General features: G+C 37.9%; 1 protein-coding gene across 7 annotated transcripts in view; it reads left to right on the forward strand.

Annotated features, from left to right (window-relative positions):
• The window catches only part of NFIB (nuclear factor I B), a 269499-nt gene that overhangs the window by 174850 nt on the left and 69175 nt on the right, over nucleotides 1–25474 (forward strand). For all 7 annotated transcript variants that reach the window (XM_072596270.1, XM_072596289.1, XM_072596299.1 and 4 more), the window contains exons 4-5: nucleotides 13979–14047; nucleotides 21889–22009. In XM_072596270.1, coding sequence (XP_072452371.1) covers nucleotides 13979–14047; nucleotides 21889–22009 — 190 coding nt within the window. The remainder of the gene's footprint in view (nucleotides 1–13978; nucleotides 14048–21888; nucleotides 22010–25474) is intronic.

The following is a 25474-nucleotide window of genomic DNA, read 5'->3' on the forward strand; positions in this document are numbered from 1 at the left end:
TAGTTGATAACTTTTGATGAAATTCTCTCTATATGTACATATATATATTTTCCTTTTGTGAGTCTGCATACTGTTTATAGTATCTATAAAAAGAAGCAGTATGATGTAGTGGAAAAAGTAACTTTCACTTAAGAGAAAAGGGAGACCTGTATTCAAATCCTGACTGTTATTTACTAGTAATCACTGCATGACCTCTTGCATATCATATATAATGTGAGTTTGGAATGAGAGCTCAACTTCACTTCAATGTATTACCATCAAAATAATCTATTAATTTCATTTTTAAATCTCTAAGAGATGGGTAGGTAATGTAATGAGAGTGAGGAACTGTGGAAGGGCAGACTGAGTACTGCACAAAATATGAAAAGAATTATAGGAAGACATTTAGTACATTAGAGAAGATTGATTATGTGGTATTTATAGAAAAAAAAACGTGAGTGAGCTTGATGAAATGGAAAAGTGCTAGACTGAGAAGGAAGGCAGGAAAGGGAGAAAAAGCACTTATTAAGTACTTACTATGTGCCAAGCATTGTGCTAAGTCCTTTACAAAAATTATCTCATTTGATTCTCACAACAACCCTGGGAGGTCCCTGCTATTTTTATCTGCATTTTACAGTTTAGAAAACTAAGGCATACAGAAGTTGCCCAGCCTTGCCCAGGGTCATCTAACAAGTGTGTCTGAGATCAGATTTGAACTTGGGATTTCCTGACTCAAAGTTCCGGGCCCAATCCACTCCTCACAGAGTCAGAAGACACCTGGATCTGAGTTCTTCTCTTGCTTCTGACCACAAACTAATCTTTTAATCTTGGTTAAGAGAACTCAGTTGCTGATTTTCTCCTTTATAAAACGGGGTGACATTATGCCAGCTTCAAAGGGTTAAGGTAAAGAACAAATGAAATAATATATGCAAAATCTTTTACGAGTGCCAGCAATTATCATCCTCCTTTCCTGCTCTTTCCTAGTTCTTTATGGAACGTTCTTTTGCCCACGATATCCAAGACCCGAAAAACAATTTCATCCTCACACAAAGTTATAGTAGAATATCCTTATCTTCACTTACATATTTGTATAAGACAGAACGAAGTGCATCAAGATCTCAGGGTAGAGAGATTACTTTTGGTCAGTGGGATTGGGAGAGACTAGATGGAAGATATGGCATCTGTCAGCCCTGAAAGACTGGAAGGTTTTCATCATGGAGAGATGGGGGAAACTGCAGTATGCATATCAGGCATAGAGTGCAAACAAAAGCATATATGTCAGGGGTTTGGGGGTCTCTTATCCCAAACCCCTCATTTGAACTGATCAAATTCTCAAAAGGTAGCTGCTATACTGAACCACAGGATTCTAGACGTAGCCCTGAGAAGGTTAGAAGAACATCTTTCTAATGCTATAACTCATGAGCTCCTACTGGTGTACTTCTCTCTATGATTATTGACTGATAACAATTATTCAGTAAGACTTCACTTGCTTAATTAGAAAGGGACATTTCCTACGTGGTATAGAATGATATAAAACATCTCCCCAAATCTGGGACATCTCTCCCACCATGGTTCTGTTTATGGGTTCCAACTTAGAGTGCATGTAGCAAAAGGGAGAACTCACAGCTCCTGGAAGACTTTTGCTGGGGAAATCTTCATGATCTTTCTCTAGATATAGCATGGTTTTCTGCTGGGCTTATTGTAGAACGTTGAATCTTACTTTCCTCCCAACATATACAGTCTGTCCTTAGGGCAGCTGGGTGGCACAGTGGGTAGAGTGCAGGTCTTGAGATCAGGAAGACTCATCTTCCTGAGTTCAAATCTAGCCTCAGACTAGCTAGCTGTGTGACCCTGGGCAAGTCACTTAATCCTGTTTGCTTCAGTTCTCCATTTGTAAAATGAGCTGGAGAAGGAAATGGCAAACTACTACAGGATTTCTGCCAAGAAAACCCCAAATGGAGTCACAAAGAGTCAGGCACAACTAAAATGACTGAATAATAACAGCACAGTCTGGCCTTGTCTTCCAACATAGATACTGTCCAAGAAATGCTCTTAAGATACTGATGGGATGTCCAAAATCCTCTGGATCCTTCAAAGCTCATGAGGTCCTTGTCTGGCCAGAGGAGGAAGGAGGCTGAAGCTGAGACCAGAGCTGATTTTCTTCTCCTCTCTACCTTCCTCAAAATCTGAAATTCCTTCTGAGGGATTTGTTGGAAGATTTCTACCCTGAGCTTAAATCCTAATTCCAAAGTAGCTCATTGGCTGTATCTAAATTCTCTAAGATGTGACCAAGTCCCTCAACTAATCCTATGTGGTGTCATTTCTCTCCATTCACTGACTTTCAAGGACTTCCAAACTATCAAGGATGCTTTGTACTTAATAGAAAGCTTGCTTTGATTGATGGCAAGGCCTTGTTCTCTCACCTGCTTTATACACTTTTGATTGCTTGTCCTCATCTGGCAAAGGTATCACTTAGGGTGTAGGATCTTGTCACTTGCTTTAAATGGGGTGGGGGGTAATTAATTGATTAACTCAATGATTCCCTACCCTTGGGATGGGCGAGAGATAGTTCAATATTGGGAAATGATGAGTTATATAATTTTGCTGGAGCACAAAGTATGTTCAAGGAAACAATATGAGATGATGCTAGAGAGATAGGCTAGAATTAGGCTGCACAGGGCTTTGGAGGCCAAACTAAAGAATTTAAACTTTATTGAATAGATAATGAGAAGCTATTAAAGGCAGGGGACTGACACAAATAGAACTATGAATTAAGAAGTTTACTGTAGCCCTGGTGCGTTGGATTGGAGTGTTCGTCCTTCGTTGCCAAAGAAGACCATGCCATCAGAGAAATGATAACGTGACTTGCATTTGACTTTGTTTTGAGTGAGGGAGGGCTGTGGAGGTCACCAGTCTCACTTCTCCTCCAGATCTGAATATGAGGAGAACCTGGAAGCAAGGAAACCAGTTAGAGTTCTGCAGTAGTTCAAGTGAAAACTAATAGGGGCCTGAACTTAGATGGTGGCAGCTAGGTGCTTCACTGGATAGAGAACTGGGTGTAGAATCAGGAAGATTCATGTTCATGAGTTCAAATCTGGCCTCAGACACTGACTAGCTGTGTGACCCTGGACAAGTCACTTAACCCTGTTTGCCTCAGTTTCCTCATTTGTAAAATGAACTGGAGAAGGAAATGACAAATCAATCCATTATCTTTGGCAAGAAAACCCCAAATGGGGTCACAGAGAATTGGACACAACTGAAAACAACTGAATAACAAGAACTTAGGTGGTGCCTATGAGAATGGAAACTAAGGGTCAGAAGGGAGAGAAAAAATTGACAAAAACATTGCTTTTCTTTAAGAAAATGTTAAGAAATATCATTATTAAAAGTCCTTGGTCTCATATGATGAAAAACCTTATCCGTACTTCAATTCCAAAGAGTCCTTTCCTAGTCTGAAGTCCTTGATATTCTTATCAAAGACCTAATTGGTTCCTACACTCAGTCAGAGTCTGGAAGGAATCCTGACCCCCTGAAGTGATTAGTTGGTGATCAAACTAAGAGCAGGAACTTTTTGATTAATCCAATTAAGAACAGTACCTCTTTTTCCACCTTTGACCATACTGATTGATTTCAGGAAGATTATTCACCCAGAGGGATGATTCACATTTAGGTTCCTATTGTTTTATTTTAACAAATAAAAAATGTTGTAATTCAGCTTTGCCAGTTGTTTTATCTCTGTGTGGAATTGTGTCTGTTTCCTGATCAGTGTAAAAATGTAAGTTGATATGGCTTAGGTCAGAGAACCTCCTAACAAAGAGGAAACCTGCCCCTTGCTTCTCTCTTCTCTATAAGCAGCAGTTCTGAGGTTTTTAATAAATGGACTCTGACAAACTTGTGCTAAAAGCAGAGTGCAGTGTTTTTCTTCTACAACAGGAATTCATGGAGAATGACAGAACTTAACACCTCATTAGCTGGGGGACTGAGAGAGAGAGGGAAGAGTCAAAATGAGGCTGAGATCTCCCATCTGGGTGAGTGAGGAAAAAATGGAGACAGAATGAGGGAAATTAGAGGAAGCAGATTTTGGGGGAAAGTGATCAACTCAGTTTTAGGCTGCGATAGGTTATTCATTCTGTAACACTCCCTGGAATGATTGGTTTTTTTCCCTTTAGTGGCCTGTAAGCTCAGAAACTTTATTTCTAAATTATAGAAATTTATTTCTAAATTAAAGCTCTTTTCAAAATATGCTTTTAAATTATCAAGGAGTGCAAAACGTTAAATTTTCACTGAGGGAACAGAGAGTATCTATATTTTATTCAGGGTATACATTTTGTTACAATTGATATATTTTGTATATATTGGCAGAAAGGCATCTACATAGATATAGATTATACACACATGAATATAAATAATTGTAAATAAGGTTCTGGTTAAGGTTACTTTGCAACTACTATATATGAAGTTATCTCTGCATGGTGGTATTAGAATAGATGTGAGAATTGGGAATATGAGAATAGATGAGTTTTCTGAAGAACAGAGAGGACTTCTGAGAGATGGAGTCGGAGAAATTTGGGGGAACGGTGCTATAGATGTCAATTCTCAGTAACTGTGGTCACACATGGACGTTCTGATGGGAGAGTGAACTTGGTCTTTCTTCTTTGAACATTTATAATTCAAGTCAATGAACAGATATCCCCTGTCTCTTAAACTAGATATAATTCCCTCAGGGACAGGGAGACACCAAGTTTCCTGCATATCCTTTACATAGTGAACAGTGGAGAGTTCAGTGAGTGTTCTTGATAACGGTGGGATAATCAGAATCATAGACAACAAGCTCCCATAAGCCAGGGATCCTGACTTCTCTAAACTTGGTATCTTAAAGCATGAGCATGAGCGTTCTTCATCATCATCATCTTCATAAATGTCTGTATAGATTTTAGAATGGGAACAGCTATTTGGGATTATCTTTTTCTGCTGTCTCATTGTACAAGTGAGGATACTGAACTTCAGAGAGGAACTAAGGCCGCATAGTTCATTGGTAACCAGAGCTAGGATTAGGACTCGTCTTCTCTGATATGAGAAATCGCAGGCTCCCTTCCTCATACCATAACAATAATAACTCACGTTCATATAGCGATTTCTACGTCCCAGGGGCTGTGCTAAGTGATGTACAATTAGTATCTTGTTTGATCCTCACAACAACCCTGGGACGTAGGTGCCATTACTACACCTGTTTGGCAGATGAGGAAACTGAGGCAAATGGGTTAAATGAATTGTCCAGGATAACACAGCTAGTAAGTGTCTGAGGCCAAATTTGAACAGAGATTTTCCTGACTCTAGGCCCAGCAGTGTATATACACTGTGCCACCTAGCTGCCCCATCATGAAATGAAATAAATGGCAAACTAGGCCTAAATCTAGTCCCAACTTCTAAGGCTCTGTGGCTGAGACAGACAAGGAATTTCCTAATAGTAAAAACCATCCACTTTGGGCACCTTAGAAGGTAACGAGATTCCCCTTACCAGAAGTGTTCAAGCAGAGGGTGATTGACTTTTCAGGAATGTTATAGAGGTCACTCATTCACCACAGTTGGTCCATGGGACTTTTAAAGTGTCTCTTTAGCTCTAAGGTTCTGTGATTTTATGACTTATAGTGTAAAATGAACCTGAGGTGATTAATATATTTACTTAAAATATAGTATTAATGAAGCCAAGGTATATAGATAATTATTTTTTTCCTAGAGATTAAAACCTCCACAGTCTCTTATTCTTTTTACCATTGCTTTTTAAAAAACTATCTTTATATATAAATTATGATCCTGAAATAGCTGGTCATAATCCCCTCTCAGTTACCTGCCAGTCCGTGGTATTTTTCTCTATTTTAATAAAGCAGAGAAAAGAGCATGGAGCCTGGAGTCAAAAAGTTCTGAATTCCAGTTTTACCTCAAGTACTAGTGGGAAAGTTCACTTAACCTCTGTTTGCCTCAGTTTCTTCAGCTGTAAGATGGAGATAATAATAGTATTATTGTTACATAGTACCTGCCTTGCAGAATTGTTGTGATGATCAAATGGGAAAATATTTACCAAAAAAGTGCTTAACTCAATGCCTGTCACAGAGAAGGTGTCGCATAATGCTTATCCCCTTTATGTCTATTCTCTGGCCATCTCCAGTCATCCTGATGCATATCTAGTCACTGGATTCAGATGGTTCTGGAGGAGAAGTGAGGCTGGTCACCTGCACAGCCCTCCCTCACTCAAAACAAAGTCAAGTGCATGTCATTATTTCTCTGATGGCATGGTCTTCTTCAAAAACGAAGGATGAACACACACAGACAGGCTATTTCCTAAGTGTCACTACAGGCAATTTGCTCTTGGCCCTCACTCTGTTAGAGTTTCAGACTCTCAAATCCAGTGGAGGACAGAGATTTTGTGAAGGAAAAAAAGCTCTTTGCTCTAGCAGTCTTGCCAACCCAGATCCTAATGCTTGTCTCTTGCTAGAGGCTGCATTTCTAGCCCCCATATCATTTCATAATCCGCAGACACCTCTTTACCCCAGAGACCCAGCCTGACTTTTAATCAAGAGTCCCTATTCTCACTTAAGGAGTGTTTTGTATGTATATAGAAATGTGGTCCTAGAATCCCAAGTTGAAACTCTTTATGCATGTCCTTATAAAAAAATGTTACCCATGGAGATAAATTTGACCAAATGTACATACCATGCTTCAGGTTGGGTTGCCTTTGAAGCACTGAAGTATGCTTTAAATAAGTTAGAAGTTTAACAGGTTTTTGTCCTTACCCCTCTCAGCTTAATTTTTCCCATTTTTAATATGGGTAATAACACTACTTTAGCTTAACTCACAGGGCTATTGTGAGTATCAAATGAGATAATGCATGTAAAGTGTTTTATAAACTATGTATCACAGCAGAAATATCCCTAAAGTTTATTTGTTGGTTGGCTGCTTAGAACGCTGAAAATATTTGACCTTAGAGGCATAACTATTATGAATATATTGAATATATTATACTAATCTGTTTTATATTTGTATACCACATAGCAGTATAACCCTACAGTCAAAGGCGGTATGGTATAATGGAGAATACTGTGCTTGGGGCTAGGGAAGATATAGGTTTGCATCTTGCTTCAGACACGGACTGGCTGCCTATCCCTGAACAAAACATTTAATCAAAGACTCTATTTTCTCACCTGAAAAAGGGAGATAACAATATGTTTAGTGCCTGTTTCACAGTGAGGTTGTAAGGTTCAAAATGAAAGAATGTGTTTAGAGTCCTTTGCAAACCTTAAACTAAGATATCTAAGTGTAATGCTAGAAGTTAAGATCTTATGACTTAACAAATACTCTTTTCCTTGTACCATGTTGCCTCATTCTATAATTATTGTTTATGTATCTATATGTGTAGATATATGTATATATAATAACAATTCTAGTGCTACTTCTGAAAGAGAATGCCTTGAAAGGTCTAAGCAAACTACATATAAATCAGTTTTGGTGCTTGCAGGCAGTTTGGATTCCTGTGTAGCCACCAGCCATGTTGTTATAAGGCTTCCGTAGGAGACTATGAGGATAAAGGATGGATGAAGGAATTCATTCATGCATTTATGTATTCATTTAACAAATATTTCTTAAGTGCCACTATAGGTCACGCCCTGTGCTAAGCTATAGCAGATCTGGACAGTGTACTAAAAAGCAGAGATATCACCTTACCGACAAAGGTCTGTATAGTCAAAGCTATGGTTTTCCCAATAGCAAAATATGGTTATGAGAGTTGGATTATAATGAAAGCTAAGTGCCACAGAATGCTTTTGAATTGTGCTGTTGGGAAAGACTTTTGAGACTTCCTTGGACAGCAAGGAGATTAAATCCGTCAATACTTAAATTAATTCAGGCTCTACTGAAGTTGAAGCTTAATTACTTTGGGCCACAGAATGAGAAGATGGGACTCATTGGAAAAGACGCTGATGTTGGGAAAGATGGAAGGCAGAAGGAAAAAGGGACAGCAGAGGATGAAGTGGGGAGTGTTATAGAAACAAGAAACATGAGCTTGCACAGACTTTGGGAGATAGTAAAGGATAAAAGGGCTTGGTGTGCTATGGTCCACGAGGTCATGAAGAGTTGAACACAACTGAATTACCACATAACAGTATCAGCAACAGAATGCTAAGTTAGGCCTTTGGGGAAACACGGAAATACATAAGATAGTGCCTATAAAAAAATCTTACTTTAGGCAACTATTGGGAACAAGCCTTACTTATGATGGGTCAATAGTGAGTGACATGTTCCTAAATACAGGAGATAAATAAATGGTGCCTCCTGCCAGTGTAGATGTCTACTTCTGAATAAGACTTGTATATTTTCTGTTTTATTCATAAAATATATGTGTATATGGGTGTATTTATGTTTGTATATGTATGCATGTGCATAGCATAGAGTCAGTATAAGGTACAGTGAAATAATAGAAAGACTGGTATCTGCAGTTAGAAATTGCAGGTTCAAATCTTGTTTCTGCTTCTGGTAAAATTAGGCAAAACCTCCCTGGGCCTTAGTTTTTCCAGCTGGAAAATGTGTGGCTCAGATTAGATGATCACTAAAATGCCTTTCAAGTCTTTCTTCTGGGTTATCTTTTCACCCTTCTGAACCTTGTGCCAATACCGAAGTCTGTAAAGATTATGTTGATAGTTTCCATGAAAATGCGCAGATAAAATGGTACAATTTGGAAATCAGTTTAAAAAATGTGCCACACACTCTACAAGATGCTGAAAAATTCCTTCAGTAGCATTCCTTGGAAGATTTTCTTACTACAGAATTGTTCATAAAAACTAGAAACATAGTGTTTTTATCAACATTCAGGAGTTAAGAATCTGATAACTGTTTTCTCTAGTAGCTTGTTTTCATTATTTCTAAAATAGAGCAAAGAAGCCTTTTAAAAGTGAATGTTATCAGTCTTGACTTGGATTTTTTTATGTAAATGTTATTTGAAATTAAAATGGTGCTGATTGTAATTTGAGATATTAACAGTTAAATTATGTCATTGTGTCCCATTGTTTACAAAAGAAGTTAAACATTGTATTAAATTCAGAGCACTGATTCACTACTGCTTTTGTTACAGCAAAAATGAAAAAAGAAATAAGACAAATAATATAATTTAAAATGACTGATTTTTCAGTTAGCAAAAGTCTTTATTTCCTACTCATTTTTAAAAAAGAAACTCATGTAGTATAAATATAGCTCGAGATATAGAACCATTCTTTTCCTCCTGACTGAAAACATTGTGTAATACTATAATATAATTAATGAATACGTAATGTGATAAATAAATGCTCTACTTCAACAATGGCTTCATTTTCTTTATTTGAAGGAGTGCATTTACCATGTGAGTACCTTCTAATTCCTTCATGGCCTTTTGACTTTGGTATAAGACATATATACGTTAGTATACATTAGTAACGCAGAGCTTTTTGATTTCATTGATGGGGGATCTCTGTGAGTTGCAATGGCCCCCAAATTCATCATCCTCTGGCCAACCTGGTAACAATCTTCTCCAAACTTAGCTCGACTGCTTCTCAGACAACAGACGGTCTGTCACTGGACCCACACTCAAAGCCTTTTCAGTTTGGAAGGACATGCCAAAGCTTGTACTCTTCCTGGCATGTCCTTCAAGAACCAGGATCACCCGAAGACCCTATAAGGCATTCTGGCCTAATATATGAAACTTTACACCATCTGATCAATTCCTATAATTCTTTTGTAAGTTTTCTAACAGTCTTTTTAGATAAAAGTTCTTACAAAGTATTGTTCTCAGAAATTAGGCTGAGGTGCAAGGAAGGTCTCAAATATATTTTGAACATTTATTTTTCTCAGGTAAATTATTAGCATAAGTGTGCGACCATTTTAAAATTACCTTCAATTTTTCAGACATTGAGGCAGATGTGAATTTGTTTTTTTGTATCTTCTCTTAACAGAATGTTGTCTTCATATACTTCTTGTCTTGAATTCCTTTCATTTTTCAAATATTACTTGTCTTGAAAAAAAATCTTTGGACATGGTGTTCCCCTGTAGTTACTGTCATATTTTTCATCTTTGCGGTCAAATACCCGATTAATGATCTACATGCTTACTCTCTGTTTTCTTACTACCCTTTGCCATCTTAATCCTTTGCAATCTGATTTACTGATGACTTAAAGTTCTGATAGCTGCATTATTTGGTTTGCTTTCACTATTCCTAAAATAGAGCAGAGAGAACTTTCTTGCTAAATCTTCACTGTCTTTGAATTCTCTTTAGTTCAGCACAAATGATCACCCTTTACTTTTGGAAATCCACCTGTGACTTGTGTGGTGGTGCACCATTCTTTCTCCTCTCTTCCCACAGGTTCCTGTGACTTTGAATATTCACTTAATCTCTCTGCACCTCAATAAGTAAACTGAAGCTCTTGGACTAGATGATCTCCTTTTTAACTCTGAAACACATGATTTCTATTATCCTATGGACCTCCTACAAGCCATTTGGTTAGACTTCAGTGCCTTATTTTTTTTCTACGTTCTCCATCAGAAATCCTATTTGTTTTCATGGTTTTGTACTGGAACCTTTACTCTGGTAACTCTCAAGTTTTTTTTTTCCCTCAGTCTGACATCCTAGCTGCTGCTTCATATTTCTTCCATCTATTTGACAGATATCCTTGAACTGAGTCCACAGGAAAGCAACTAGGATGATGAAAGGAGAATGACCATTCATACTGAGTTTAGTTGAAGGAGCTGAGAATGTTTAGCCTAAAAAGAAAACTTTTGGAAGAGAACTGGGGAAAGAGGAGATATGAGTGGAGTCCTTATCCTTGGCAGAAGGCGGAACTAAGTATAATAGGTGGAAGTTTTAGAGAAGTTCACTTAATTTAAAGAAAGCAATGATAACTACCCTAATGTAGAATGCTTTGCTTTAGGAAGTAAGGTGTTCTACCGCCCTAGTCATCCTCATTCCAAAGCTCCACAATGCCTCATTGGAGAGACTATAGAACTATTTCCATTTTAGATACCAGTAGGATACTGAGTGACCTCTGGAGTCCCTCCTGTCACTGACCCATTCAGACAAACACTTAGGCATCACGGCTCTGGATTTGTTTGCCTTCCCCCAAGTACTTTCTTTTCCCATGTGGAGACTACTGAAGGTTCATAACTATGCCAATCAGATATTATATATATGCCAGAGCCTGTCATCATAGTCCCTAGACACTAAAATCTCTCTGTGGGGTTTGGCAATCAGACCCAGTGCACACTCACTCCTGCCAGCTGGTTGTAGGCTGGGGGCAGCTGCCTTTGTGTGATGCCTTAATTCTCACAATCCCCGTGCTGTCTAATGGAAGTTATTCTCTAGGAGGCATCTTCCCCTGAAGGCCTAAAATGTGCTCTCCATTTGTCCAGGAATCCACGCCCAAGCACTTGCTCCCTACCACCAACTCATGCGCTGACTCATACTTCTTTAATTTGCATTACCAACCAATCGTTTTCCCTAATTCCTACCAAGAGTATCAACTAATTCCAATCACACACTCTGTCCTCTAGATACATTGTATTCTGCTCCCAACATGTTCATTCTCATCAACCTAGCACCTGGCCTTCAACTACAGCCACTCCACTATCAGCAGGTGTACATTCTTACCCTGTCTTTTAGCCTGATTCACTACTGTAGACAGCTTTGAACCTTATTTACCTTGGTGTCCAGCTGGCATGTCTGCAAAGTCTATTCCATTCCAGTGCTGAGATTCTGTGGTTATATTATTCTATCACAGTTACAGATCTTCCCACAACTATTTTCATGTTGCTATTGCTGTGTCCCTTCTCAGTTGTTTCTTACTCTTCATGGCCCCACTTGGGTTTTTCTTTGCGAAGATACTAGAATGGTTTGGCGTTTCTTTCTCTAGCTTATTTTACAGAGGAGGAAACTGAGGCAGACAAGGTTAAGTGACTTGCCTGGGGTCATACAGCTAGGTTTGACACCAAATTTGAATGTATGAAGATAAGTCTTGTCCATTCTAAGCCCAGTGCTCTATCCACTATACCTGGGGCAGCTAGGTGGTGCAGTGGGTAGAGCACCAGTGTAGGAATCAGAGGGACCTGAGTTCAAATCTCACCTCAGACACTTGACACTCTCTAGCTGTGTGACCTTGGACAAGTCACTTAACCCCAATTGCCTCATCCTGGGTCATTTCTAGTCATCCTGATGAATATCTACTCACTGAATTCAGATGGCTCTGGAGGAGAAGTGAGGCTGGTGACCTGCACAGCCCTTCCTCACTCAAAACAAAGTCAAGTGCAAGTCATGTCATTATTTCTCTGATGGCATGGTCTTCCTCGACAATGAAGGATAAATACACATACATCCACTATACCTGATGAACAAATAATTTTATCATTCTTGAGTTTCAATTTCTCATCTATAAAATTATATATACATATATATGTCATTTAATAAAGAACAAAAGTGCCATAAATGTTCAGGGGAGGAGCTCGTTTCTCTTCTAAGTAGCCTAGAAAGGCATTAAGTGGCATTTTAATTGTACCTTGAAGGATGAATAGGATTTCATAGGTAGAGATAGTGGGAAGGGCCTTCTAAAATAAAGGATCAGAATGAGGAAAGAAGATTATGGAGAACACAAGGCATATTTGTCGAATTTAAATTGCAGTTTACTTAGACTATCCAACTATCTAAGAGGTAGAAATGAGGAGATCTAAGACTATAAGTTGGTTGCTGCCAAAATATGAAAGACCTTGAATGATGTACTAACTAGATTAGTGCCCCTAGTATCTGTCGTGAAAATGGCTTTAGAATAAAATGCCCAAGTAGTAAAGTCTAAATCATGCTGATAGTTGTGAAACTGCTACATAGTTTGATAACAATTTTAGCAATATCCTTGAGATTTAGATGAAAATATTTCTGAATTATTTACTAAAAATCAAAATTGATAGAAAATCTGAGACATACATATGATAATAGCAAACATAGAGCACTTCATGTTTCACAGAGTGCTTTATAATGCAATATCTTACTTCATAGTAACTCTGTGAGGTAGATACAATCATTAGCCTCATTTTACAAATGAGGAAACTGAGGCAGAGAGAGGTTAAGTGATAATTGAATAGTGGTATATCTTTAAAGCAAATCCCTATAGGGTTTGAAGACAGTTTTTCTTTTGGAAATATACTTGAAAGAAAATTACCAGGACATTTGGTAAGCTCTCCAGTTGAGCATCCACCATTTGAGTGGTTATAAGCTGCTGTGGTTCCTTTGGCAGCTATTTCTAATATCTGTGCCTGGCTTGATGTTGCTGGCTCTTTCTTCTCACCAGCTTTAGGATTCTTTGACTTGCCTAGACTTTTGTCAGTTTTTAAGGACTCCTTAAGTGGCTTCAAGTCCCTTAAGAAACATTGTAATCTAAGTTAACCTTTATTCTCTGAGCTGTCCCTATCACATCCTCCTCAGGGATGTAAATCAGAGCTCTACTACTGAGCCCGCTAATATTTTGAGGAGATCTGAATCCTCATGGCTCTACTTTGCACTACAATAAACTTCCTGGGGCAGCTCTGACTTTGGCCATGATGATGGGGTAGAACTGAGGTCCCTATATTGAATGCCTCCCCTGATGGCTGGCAGGGGTGGGATGGGCATCATGATGCTCCTGTTGCCTGTGGATTCACCTGTCTTTGCCAGAATGGGAGTACTACTCCAGGAAGAGAGAGAGTTGCAGAAGAATAGAGGGGGGAAGCCACTGATGTACTTTAAAATGTGATTACTTAAATGTTCAATAAAAGTTTGTTCGAACAAACTACAATTACCTCCAGAATACTTTGAATTGTATAGGGCGTCCTGTTTTTAGCTGAAGGTATTCTCTGTTACCATTCCTTTTTCTGCAGTTCAAGAAGTTTAAACCCATCCCGATTTTTCAACCTTTCCATTAGTTTCTTGCACGTGTTAATTATTTCCGATGTTTCTTTTCAGGGTACCTTGAGGATAGCTTTGTAAAATCTGGAGTCTTCAATGTGGCAGAACTTGTGAGGGTGTCCAGAAGTAAGTCATACATTCTTTTCTTGTCATTTAATTCATAAATTGATTGAAAATAATTCCCAAAATATTACATATTTAAATATTAAATTGAATTATTAAATATTAAAATCCCAGTTTGAACAAGAACCATGCATTTTAGGTTTATTTAGTGACAAGGTAAAGGGAAACTTTGTTTTTCCAAAGAGCAATGAATTTTTTTAATAAAATCAAAAATTAATTTGCTGCCCCCTTTCTAAAACATTTTTTATTTTAATATCAGTATTGTATAGTATGCACCTAAATCTCCTTCTGAGTCAATGATATTGATATTTGCTACTCTTTTCCACTTTTTGGTCTTTAAAGGAAATTTATTTCAAAGGAATTATGATTAATTAAGTGGATATCATTGTGGTAACATACACATTTCCTCTTGATATAGTGCTTTATTCGCTTTACTTTTCTTTAGGTGCAGGACATACAGCTAAATATGGAGAACGCTTTAAAAATTAACTTTGCCAACTGTAGTTGCAAATAGATAGGAAGCATTATTATTGAGAACAGTAATGACCAGTTGTTTTTGATACACTTCTTGTCCTCTGATATTGTTCTGGATGCTTTTAGGGTAGGCTCCCCTGACAAGAGACCTAATCAAATGAAAGCCTTCTTGACTGAGCCTTTTATCTTTTTCGTTGAGTTTTTCAGACACCTAAAAAGAGAAGTCTTAAAGCAAATGCTCCCGTTGCCTTGAAGGGAACGGGCCATCTTCTCACTCCGCTCTTTTCTACCATTTTTGGCTGTCTAAATAAACACAAGAGCAAAGTTTTCCCCTTTCCCTGTCTTAATGTTCAGATGAATGCAGGAGTACAGTGGCTTATTTGCTCATGAACTGGATTTCTTTTCCAGGCCAGAATAATATTGCTTTTGAATAAATATCTTTGCAAGCCTTATAGAGAGCATGAGGCAGGGATGGTACGGTGGGTTACAGTATGGGGTCTAGATTTGAATCCTACTAGCTGCATGCCTTGGAAATGCCCCTTACCTTTCTGAAACTCAGTTTTTCTCATTTGCAAAACAAGGATACTTGCACTGTTCACTTCACTGGATTTTTGTAAGGAGAGCACTATGCAAACCTTAGATTGTTATGTAAATGTGAGCTGCTGTTTTCTAGTGTTGTTCTAGAGTGAGGCATAGTTTCGTAAACATTGACACATTGCTTTACGGTTCCTAAACATTCTACATTCATGGTTTTATTTAACCATCACAACCCTGAGATGTCATGTAATATAGTTGTATTCATTTTGCAGATGAGGTTAAGAGACTTTTCCTTAGTAAATACAGTCCAATTTATTAAGCATTTGCTAAGTCCATCCTCTGGGCAAAACTCTAGGCTAGGTCTTGGGGATGCAAGAACAGAACAAAAAATAGTTCCTGACTTCAAGAGTTTCTATTGTATGTGGAGGTAATAAATATAAACTGATAACTATATGCATATTTATTCAAGGAAGGAGAAAGCACTAACTAACTAACTTGCAAGAAGCAATGTAAGGATGCAGGGCTAGCCTCCCAAGTCAATACGCCTGACTTCATGTTATTCCCCTGACATACACTGGTTGTGTGGCCTTGGACAAATTGATTAACCTCTCAGTACCTGTGGAAAATTCTCTAAGACACCACTTGCTGATCTGTATGAGGAAACGGATTTCTCAACTGGAAAGTCTCTATACTAATTAAATCAAATTAGGTCCTTCACAATTACCCCCACCCACAATTCCATGTGACCTTATATTAGGTGCTTTATAGATATAGTAAAAGTTAAAGACATCTATGCTTAGGAAACAGTGTGAATGATAAACTATTTTAAAAGAAATGTCTTCTTACTTCTGCGTGTGCAGTAGGGACACTAGGCTAACAGCTTAGTGGTTCAAACTGCTGTTTAGTGGAGACCCCTAGGACACTTGTTATAATAAGGGGACCACTGATCTGTGATTACTGTACCAACTGGGGGTATGTAAATCTATGCTGCTTAAGTGCTCCAGGATGCTTGAAAATAGTTCAATTTATGAAGTGTTTTTTAACAACTCCCTTACAATTTTGTTTGCCATTGTTTTTCTATAATAACAATCTCAAATTTAACTGGTGCTCTATGGCACATCAAGTGCTTTTACAGAATCACAGAATCACAGACCTCAGTTTCAGAGGTCATCTCATCCAGCCCATGCTGGAATAGGAAAGCCTTCAGCATTCTAACAGTGGCTTCCTGTTGTCTCTCCTGGTAGAATGGAAGCTCCTTTAGAGTAGGGCTTCTTCCCTTCCTTCCTTCCTTCCTTCCTTCCTTCCTTCCTTCCTTCCTTCCTTCCTTCCTTCCTTCCTTCCTTCCTTTCTTTCTTTCTTTCTTTCTTTCTTTCTTTCTTTCTTTCTTTCTTTCTTTCTTCCTTTCTTTCTTTCTTTTTCCTTGTCTTTCCTTTTCTTTCTTCCTTCTTCCCTCCCTCCCTCCCTCCCTTCCTCCCTTCCTTCCTTCCTTCCTTTTCTTTCTTTCTTTTTCTTTTTCTTTCTTTCTTCTTGCTTTCCTCCTTCTTGCTTTCTCCTTCTTTCTTTCTCTTCTCTCCTTCATTCCTTCCTTCCTTTCCTTCTCTCCTCCCATTTTTTTTTGCATTTATAGTCCCAATGCCAATTACAGTGTCCGGCACATATTTGGCACTAAATAGGTGCTCATTGATTGATTGATTGACTCAGTCATTGATTAAAGAACTTCAGTGAAGGGAAATTCTCCTGAGATAAGCCCATTTTTTGGACAACTTGTATTCTTGGAAAGTTTTCCCCTATATCCAGCATAAACCTATCTCTGCAACTTTTCCTCTTCTCTCCTTTATATTGTTATTGGTTTTGACCTCTGAGATCAAGCAGAAAAAGTCTGATTGATCTTCCCCATTAGTGACCCTTCATAGATTAGAAGTCGGCTTTCATGATAATCCTCAGCAAGGCTTGCTTTCTACAAGCTAAACATCTTCAGTTGTATCAGTCCTCAAATGATACATTTTCTAGCCCTCTTATCGTCCTTAACAGTTTCCTCTGGAGGATAGAGTGTTGAGTCTAGAGTTGGACCTGAGTTAAGATGGAGCTTCAGGTACTTCCTAGCTAGAAGGCCTTATCACTTAACCTCTCTTGGTATCCATTTCCTCAACTCCAAAATGGTAATATTAACAACACCCGCCATCCAGCTTTGTTTGGAGGAGCAGCGATATCATTTGTAAAGTGCTTAGCATGTTGCCTGGCATATAGTAGATGTCCAATAAATACTTTCCCTTTTTTTTGACTTTGGTACTCATCTGATGAAAATATTTCATATGTAGTCTGACCAAACTCAAATGCAGAAGACTATGTAGCTTGTTAAAATGTAAACTCCTGTGAGTACGTATTGTTTCATTTTTGTATTGCCAGTGGTGCCTAGTACAGTGCCTGGCACCTAGTAAGCTCCTGATAAGTGTTTGTTGATTGACTGACAGAACTGTTGTGAGGAAGAGTATTGAGTATGGGATATGAAATTCTGGGCAAGAAACCTCAAAGTTTAAGGACTATTGGTAATGTTTTCCTCACTGCTACCAGTTGAATGTAGAGGTTTCAGACTGTAAAGATGGATTTGGCAAATAAATAGCTGATTAGGACAGTGATAGTTGCAAAAATTCTGAAGGATGGCATAAGAATAGGAATGATGAACCCTTAGCCAGGGATGGAATGAATGCATCTAGCAAGAGCAAGTATATCTGTCAGGAGATAAAGTTTTCACATGATAATTCTCATAATAGCTAGAATCTGTATAGGACTTTAGGGTTTGTAAAGTGTTTTACATATACTATCTCATTTGATCCTCACAAAAATCTTGGAAGTTTTATCATCCTTTTTACAGATAAGGAAACTGAGGCAGGCTGAGGTTAAATGACTTATCCTTCACCACACAGTTATTTGAGGTTAGATTTGAACTCGGATCTTTCTAACTCTAGGTCCAGCACTTCAGTGTTCCACCCAGCTGCCTCTATTACACTTATATGCACCAAATAGATATATGTATACCTGGACGTCCTTGCATTCTTGATAGCTTTCCTTGGAAAGGTACTATCTCATGTTTGCTTCTGATAAACATTTTTATTTAGTGGCCTTCAATTATGAAAACTGGGAATTTTGATTATAGATCAAGATATAGTCAGTCACAAAGTTAAGCATACATTATGCCCTTATTGTGTGCCAGATGCAGTGCTAATTAATTGCAGAGGCTCACAGGAGAAATGAAGAAAGGAGAAATTGTGGCCCATGCCTTGAAGGAATTCACATTCTAATAGGGAAACACATGCAAAAATCTGCAGATATCAATTATAAAGGTCCAAATGACGTGAATGGAAGATGATCTCTAAAGTGAGAGTAGATCTAGCCGTGAGAGAAATGGGAAAGACAGAAGATGGGATTTGGGTGGAGCTTTGAAGGAAACCAGGGAAGCAGAGAAGTGGAGATGAGAAAGAAAAGCATTTCAGGAATGGGGGTCAACCAGGGAGAAGACCCAGGATTGGGAGGCCAGTGCTGATGGATGGATTGGAAAGTATGTGGAGGGGAAGGAGACATGAGATCAGAACGGGGAGGCAGGTTTGGAGAGCTTTAAAAGGTTGTGAAGAGCCTTAAAAGCTAAATAGAGGATTTTCATATTGGCTCCTGAAGGTTAGATGGGGGCATCATTTATCGTGCTTTTAGGACACTTTGAGCATTCTGACAAGTTCATGTTTTGGCATTTACATTTCTAGACATTTGGTATAAAATAGACTTTTTTTTTCTGGCTTAGCCTCTCATTTTTGTTGAAGTGCAAATTCTCATGATCTTTTTTATGGTGCTTGCAGATAAATAGCTTATCATTAATACTACTGTTCTGATACAATCTTTTTGACCCAATGGTTTTTAAAATTCTCAGTGCCTGACTTGAAATCTTTATAGTACAGTGGTAAAGTGATAGTATATCACTATATATAGTGATAAAGTAAAGGGAAAATAGCACAACCTAATGGAAAATATTCTGGACTTAGAGTTAAAGGCCTGGGTGCAAATTCTAGCATTTTTACTTAAATCATCATTTTTCTGTATGTAAGTAACTTCATTTGTTTCCCTGAGCCTCACCAGTATGTAATTTGGTGAGAATGAATTGAGATGACGTATATAAGGCATTTTGTGAACCTTAAAGTACTGTATGAACATCAGCCATTGTTATTATTAAGGCAGCTAGGTGATAAACAAGTTAGAACACTGGGTCTGGACTGAGTTTAAATCCAGTTTCAAATACTTATTAGCTGTGTGTGTTCTTGGTCAAGCACTCAACCTCTGCTTGCTTTGGTTCCTTCATCTGTAAAATGGGTACAATAATAGCACCTACCTCCCAGGATTGTTATCAGAATTAAATGAAATAATTCTTGTAAAAGCCCTTTGCAAATCTTAAAATGCTATATAAATACTAGCTATTATCATTATCATCGTTATCTTATAAGGAGTTTTGTCAGCATAACCAGCCAAATGTAAGCGATTGAAGTCACAAGATTCTTTTCTTCATCCTGAATTAGCTCGTGAGTTTCATAAATCGAAGATTTGTAGATTGGGTAGTTAATTTACCACTTAAAATGGAAATGATATATAGCATTGTTTTAACTGGTTCCATACAGCCTTCCATCAGAAAGCAAGATTAGTTAATTTCACTCAACACCCCCGCCATCTCTGTTTCTCTCTGTGTCCCTGTCTCTGTCTCTCTCTAACACACACACACACACACACACACACACACACACACACACACACACACACACACACACATACACACACACGTAGAGCTTCCCAGAGTTACACATAATATTATTCTAATAATAAACTTAAAAGCATGTGGTTATAGTGGGATTTCTTACCTTGCATTTGCTTAACCTCCGGTGTACCTCAAGCCACAACAAACAGAACTGTACTTTAGCTGTCAAAAGCATTCAGACCTTTAGACATCAAATTACACAGCATACAATTATACTTGACGTATAAAAGGAGGTTAAAATACACTATACAGAAAACAATAGGTATACTGATGTCTAAAGTAAGGCAGATGCTCCCAGAAGTGCTTTCTTTAACCATTTGTGATTTTTGTTTAATTTTGTTATGGGCAAAGAGAGTTATTCATCATAATGACATTATTTGCTATTGGTGAGAAACACCAATAGACTTGTGGTCTGCTCATAATATTTCTATAAAAGACATTTTTTTAAAAAAGCTTGACTTGGTGGAACTTTCCATTGGCCTGAATGGTATTGTTAATATAATGAAATTCAGAATGTTTGTAAAAGGTTTGAGAGATGCTCCAAAATCTATAACCTCTCTGACATCATATAATATAAAAACTTTATAATATTACCATACATTTTTTTAAAAATTAATTTGGGAGCAGTTGGAAGGAGAGATAAAGTAATTACAGGAGAACACCATGGATACTCCCATTGATACACTGTAGCCTCTAGCATGATTTCTCCCATGCAGAGCTTCTCAGGATAAGCAGAAATGCAAACAGTTCTTAAAAACCCTTCCATTCATTTCATCTAGGCAGACTTCTTCGCTGTTCCTGGAGCATCCATGTTCATTCCCATTTCTGTGCCTTTGATTCATGCTACACCCATTACTCAGAATGCCCTCTTATCCCTTCTCTACCAATCCAAATCTTAACCTACCTTTAGGGCCTGCTCAAAGCATTCCTGATCCATGAAACTTTCTTGGGCCATTATAGGCCACAGTGATCTTTCCTGAGTTTTTAACCCCAAAAGCACTTATTGTCTCTACTGCTTATTTTGTTGCCTAATCATTCAGTGTCTGGCATTGTAATTTAAGCATTTCACACCCATATGCCTTGTCCTCCTGGCTAGTCTCTAAATTTATTAAGGGCAGAGACCAATTGTATCTTAAAAAAAATTTTTTTTTTTTGCATCCTCACTGCAGGTTCCCATAGTGCTGCACTCACAATAAGCACAATAAATAACTTGTTGAATGAATGAACTTAAGGCAAACAGGGTAATTTATGTCTTTTCAACTGTTTTTACCAAGTCCTCAGAACTGTTCCTGCTATGTTGACAACTATGGTAGCCTGAAGGAGGAAATTATGAGGAGGGAAAAAAATTCCATATGTAATCCAGAAAATTTGGGTTGGGGTAAGGGGAGGGAAAGAAATCATGTAAGCGAATGAAACAAGAGGTTGTTGGGTTCTTTTGGTGTATTGCATATGTGGTGTGCTTTAATAAAAGTAAACATCTGGATTTATAAAACATACATTAGGAATTAAATTCACACTACCAAAGGAGTCTTTGAATTATGAAAGGATACATTGCAGTGTTTGGTTTTTTTTAAGTAAAGCAAGCTTCTCTCTAGTACTTGAACTATTAAAAAAGGAGATTGCTATTTAAGAGCTCATCTAGTGCATTTAAAAGAAATGGATTTACAAATATGTGTTGTAGCAACTCTTTTGGAAAATAGTAAACAAAGTGATGGATACAAAAATGGGACAGGAAAATATATTTCAAAGATGTTTGGTGCTCTGCCTTGGCTTTGCAATGAGAAGCACATATAAACCTGGCCAGAATGTGTGTGTGTGTGGATGTGTGTGTGTGGATGTGCATGTGTGTGTTTGTATATGTGTGTGTGTGTGTACGTAAGTCTTTATTTAATGTATTACTTTCTTAACAGTTTAGGAATAAATGCAGATAAATATTAGTCTAAGCTGATAAATACTTTATATTTATTTGCAAGACTCCTCTATAGGCTAGTAAATTTGAATTAAAATGTTAATTTTATATGTCATCTCTTTCACACTTCAGCACCTATAACCCAGGGAACTGGGGTAAACTTCCCAATTGGAGAGATCCCGAGCCAGCCATACTACCATGACATGAACTCTGGTGTAAATCTACAAAGGTCACTGTCTTCACCACCAAGCAGGTAAAGTTTTTATGTATCTATATATTTGCAGCATTTTAGCACTTTGATGGGAAAGAGAAAAAAGCAAGTATCTCCATAATTCTGGCTGATTTTTACAACGTTCTGGGACTTTCTTGAATTCATGTTTAAATGAGTATTAATTAGCATAACTGTTCTGTAAGATCATCTTTTTAAATATGTCTTTTAAATGATTGAAGAATGAGATAAAGCTCAACATTCCCAATAACAAAGAGAACAGTAATTTTTAAATCATTTCATGAAAACCTAAATAAATGTCCATGAGACATCTCTAGAAGTTATTTAAAATATGCTGTTATGGCAAAAGATATCCATTTTGGTTCTGTTCCAAAGATTATAATTTAGAGACATGCATGAAAAAGAGAAGGAGAGAAACCACACATTTATGTAAATCCCTACTATGTGTCAGGCACTGTGCTAAGCATTTTACAAACACTATCTCATTTGATAATGAGTTAATATTTTTTAAAACATCACAGAGAAATGCCACAGACACACAAAGTATGAAAAGTAATATCTTAGGGAATGGTCAGTTTAGATGTTCACCATGATCTTTTGGTTTTGTTTAATTTATGAAGTCCTATTTATCTACCACCTGAGGAGGACTTTGTAGGTTTCCTTAGGCTGTGAAAGTGACTCATGATACAAAAACAAGCAAGGATCTCCTGGACTAGGTGTTCACACTTACTACTTGTGTGGCTTTGGGCCAAATATTTAATTCCTCTGAGCTTCACACGGAGACATTCCTACTTACACTCCCTATATTGCAAAGTTATCAAGAGAAAAATGCTTTGCATACCTAAAAGTGCTTAGAGAAATGTGAATTGTTAGTCATAATAAGTGATAACAATAACAATAATTCCCATCTCATGAAATCTTGTTCTGCTGAATACTCAGACACCAGCCCTTTATTTTAATTCAGCTTTTCCTGGTCATATGCAGAATAAATATAAACACGAAATAGTTAAATATAAGGTAGTCTGGGAGGGAAGGTCCTAGAAGCTAATAGGACTAGGAAAGACTTTATATAGCAGGTGCTGCTTGAGCTTTATCATGAAAAAAAAAAAGAGACTCAGTGAGTTGCAGGTGAGAGGTGGGGGACAAAGATGGGAGACGTAGTATGGTTTGTGGAGAAAAGAAAGCCAGTTTCTTCAGTATATGTTCAATGAGGCTAGAAAGATAAGGTGGATCCAGGTTGTGAAGGGCTTTAAAAGCTAATCGGAGACCTTAACAGTTGGTCCTAAAGACAATGGGAATCACTGGAGCTAAGTAGGAGACTCAAATGGTCAGACGTTTGCTGAAGGCAGCAGGATGTAGGACAAAACAGAGTGGAGGTAAATTTAAGGCAAAAGGACCATTTAAGAAGTCACTGCATTAGTCTAGGTGAGAAGTACTGTGTTAAATTAAGGTAGTAACTTTGTAACCATGGAGAAAGTTGTTGGATACAAGAGATTAGAGTTAGAAATGTCAAGATTGGGAACTCTTTGCTGGTGGGCTGAAGAAGAATGAGGAGCTAACAATAATGCAGAGCTTCCATCCTTCTGTGTGTGTTCGTTCTGCGTTGTGGAAGGACACCATGCCATCAGAGAAATAATGACATGACTTGCACTTGACTTTGTTTTGAGTGAGGGAGGGCTGTGCAGGTCACCAGCCTCACTTCTCCTCCAGAGCCATCTGAATCCAGTGACCAGATATGCATCAGAATGACTGGAGATGAGCCAGGATGAGGCAATTGGGGTTAAGTGACTTGCCCAAGGTCACACAGTTAGTGAGTGTCAAGTGTCTGAGGTGAGATTTGAACTCAGGTCCTCCTGTACTGATGCTTTATCCAGTGCACCACCTAGCTGCCCTTCCATCATTCTAGGACGAAGAACAAAGAATTTCTGCCTTTGAGACAAATAGGGAAATCTCTAATAATAGTTAAGCCTCATCTTTACTGACAGATAGATGGAGCTAGGGTCCAGGTGCTCTCCCTCCACTTACTTACCTGCTGATTTATCTTTCTTAGGTCCTCTGGGAGTTGCCCCTTCATTTTTCTTTCTTTAATGCTTTTGCTTCTGAGTTTCTCCTCATATCTTAGAACTCCCAAATCACCCTCTTTCCTTCTCTCTTCTTCCATCTTTTCCTGTCCTTACTAGGGCAAAATAGAGCAGCCTAGTCACCTCCATAGTTTTAACCATGCCTTTGTTAAAGCAGCCTGAGATCACGTTATCTTTTGGGGGCTGCCTGCCATCGTACATTAATGGCTTGTGTTGAGCGTTTCTGTTGTTGGTGTTCAATCATTCAGTCGTGTCTGACGATGCAATTCACTAAACCCCCCAAATGGTTTAAAGGCGAATTGTTATCTGGCATCGTGTACTTGTGAAACTGATTTTTTTAACCTAAATGTATGACTTTGACTTTTATTCATATTACATTTCATCTTCCTGAATATGGCCCAGGTTCGAGCTTGTTGGATCTTTCTGGATCCTGACTCTGCTAGTCATCTATAATTTCAGAAGCATCCCTTTTTATCCAAGTTTTTAGTAAAACAAAACCTTTAAACCACGTATGGCTAAGGATGTATCTCTGGAACATTACAGTGGGAAATTCCTTGGGATTTGACAGTGACTAAATTTATGACTATATTTTGGGTCTGTATGACTTGAGATTTGGAGGTTCCTTTACTGATAACCCGAATAACTATTTGTCAGTCTCATAGCTGATTTTAGTCACCTTCTTTTGTAATGGGGTTAGGGAGAGGAATTGCGACTGGGAGTCAGGTGAGAGATGCTTTGCAGTTAACCACTTATTTTGAGTCTTTGCTTTGTAGTTTCATTAGTTTATCTGACATGTTGCAAATTCTCAGGATGCCACTCCTCCCCACATTCAAATAATAAGACAAAAATGTATTCCAGACACAAATGGCTTTTGTGCTATTGCTGAGATTATTTTGATTGATATAACTTTCATTTTCTTCTTCTGGAAGATTGAGAGTTGATTGTATTTGAATTAGTTAAGTACTAATGCTTTTGTATGTGTTTGCACTAAAGGTATAATATGCAACGCGACTGTGAAATAATGAGTCAGTTTATGTATGTAGACCAACATGATGATTAACCTTCTGAGGCCAGGGAAAATGCCTTTAGTTTTCTAATTGAGCAAAAATTACTTCTCTTCTGACCTGACAAGGATATCATCAAATCATATTTTAAAAATCAAATCAACAAGTATTTATTAAGCACCATGTGAATGGCACTTTTCTAGGAATTGGAGATACGGGAAAAAAAATGAAAAAAACTCATGTCTTCAGGGCGCTTATTTATTTACATTTTACTGAAGAGGATGTCCACTTAGTTCTCTCCTCGTGGTCAGAAAGTTTCCAACATTGTATCCTCCAGAACAGCAGAGGGCTTGAAATCATGCTTCACTGTGAACATTATCCTCTGTTTTTCCCACCTACCCCTG

Source organism: Notamacropus eugenii, chromosome 1 (genome assembly GCF_028372415.1).
Source record: "Notamacropus eugenii isolate mMacEug1 chromosome 1, mMacEug1.pri_v2, whole genome shotgun sequence".
In the NCBI taxonomy this organism is placed as follows: domain Eukaryota; kingdom Metazoa; phylum Chordata; class Mammalia; order Diprotodontia; family Macropodidae; genus Notamacropus; species Notamacropus eugenii.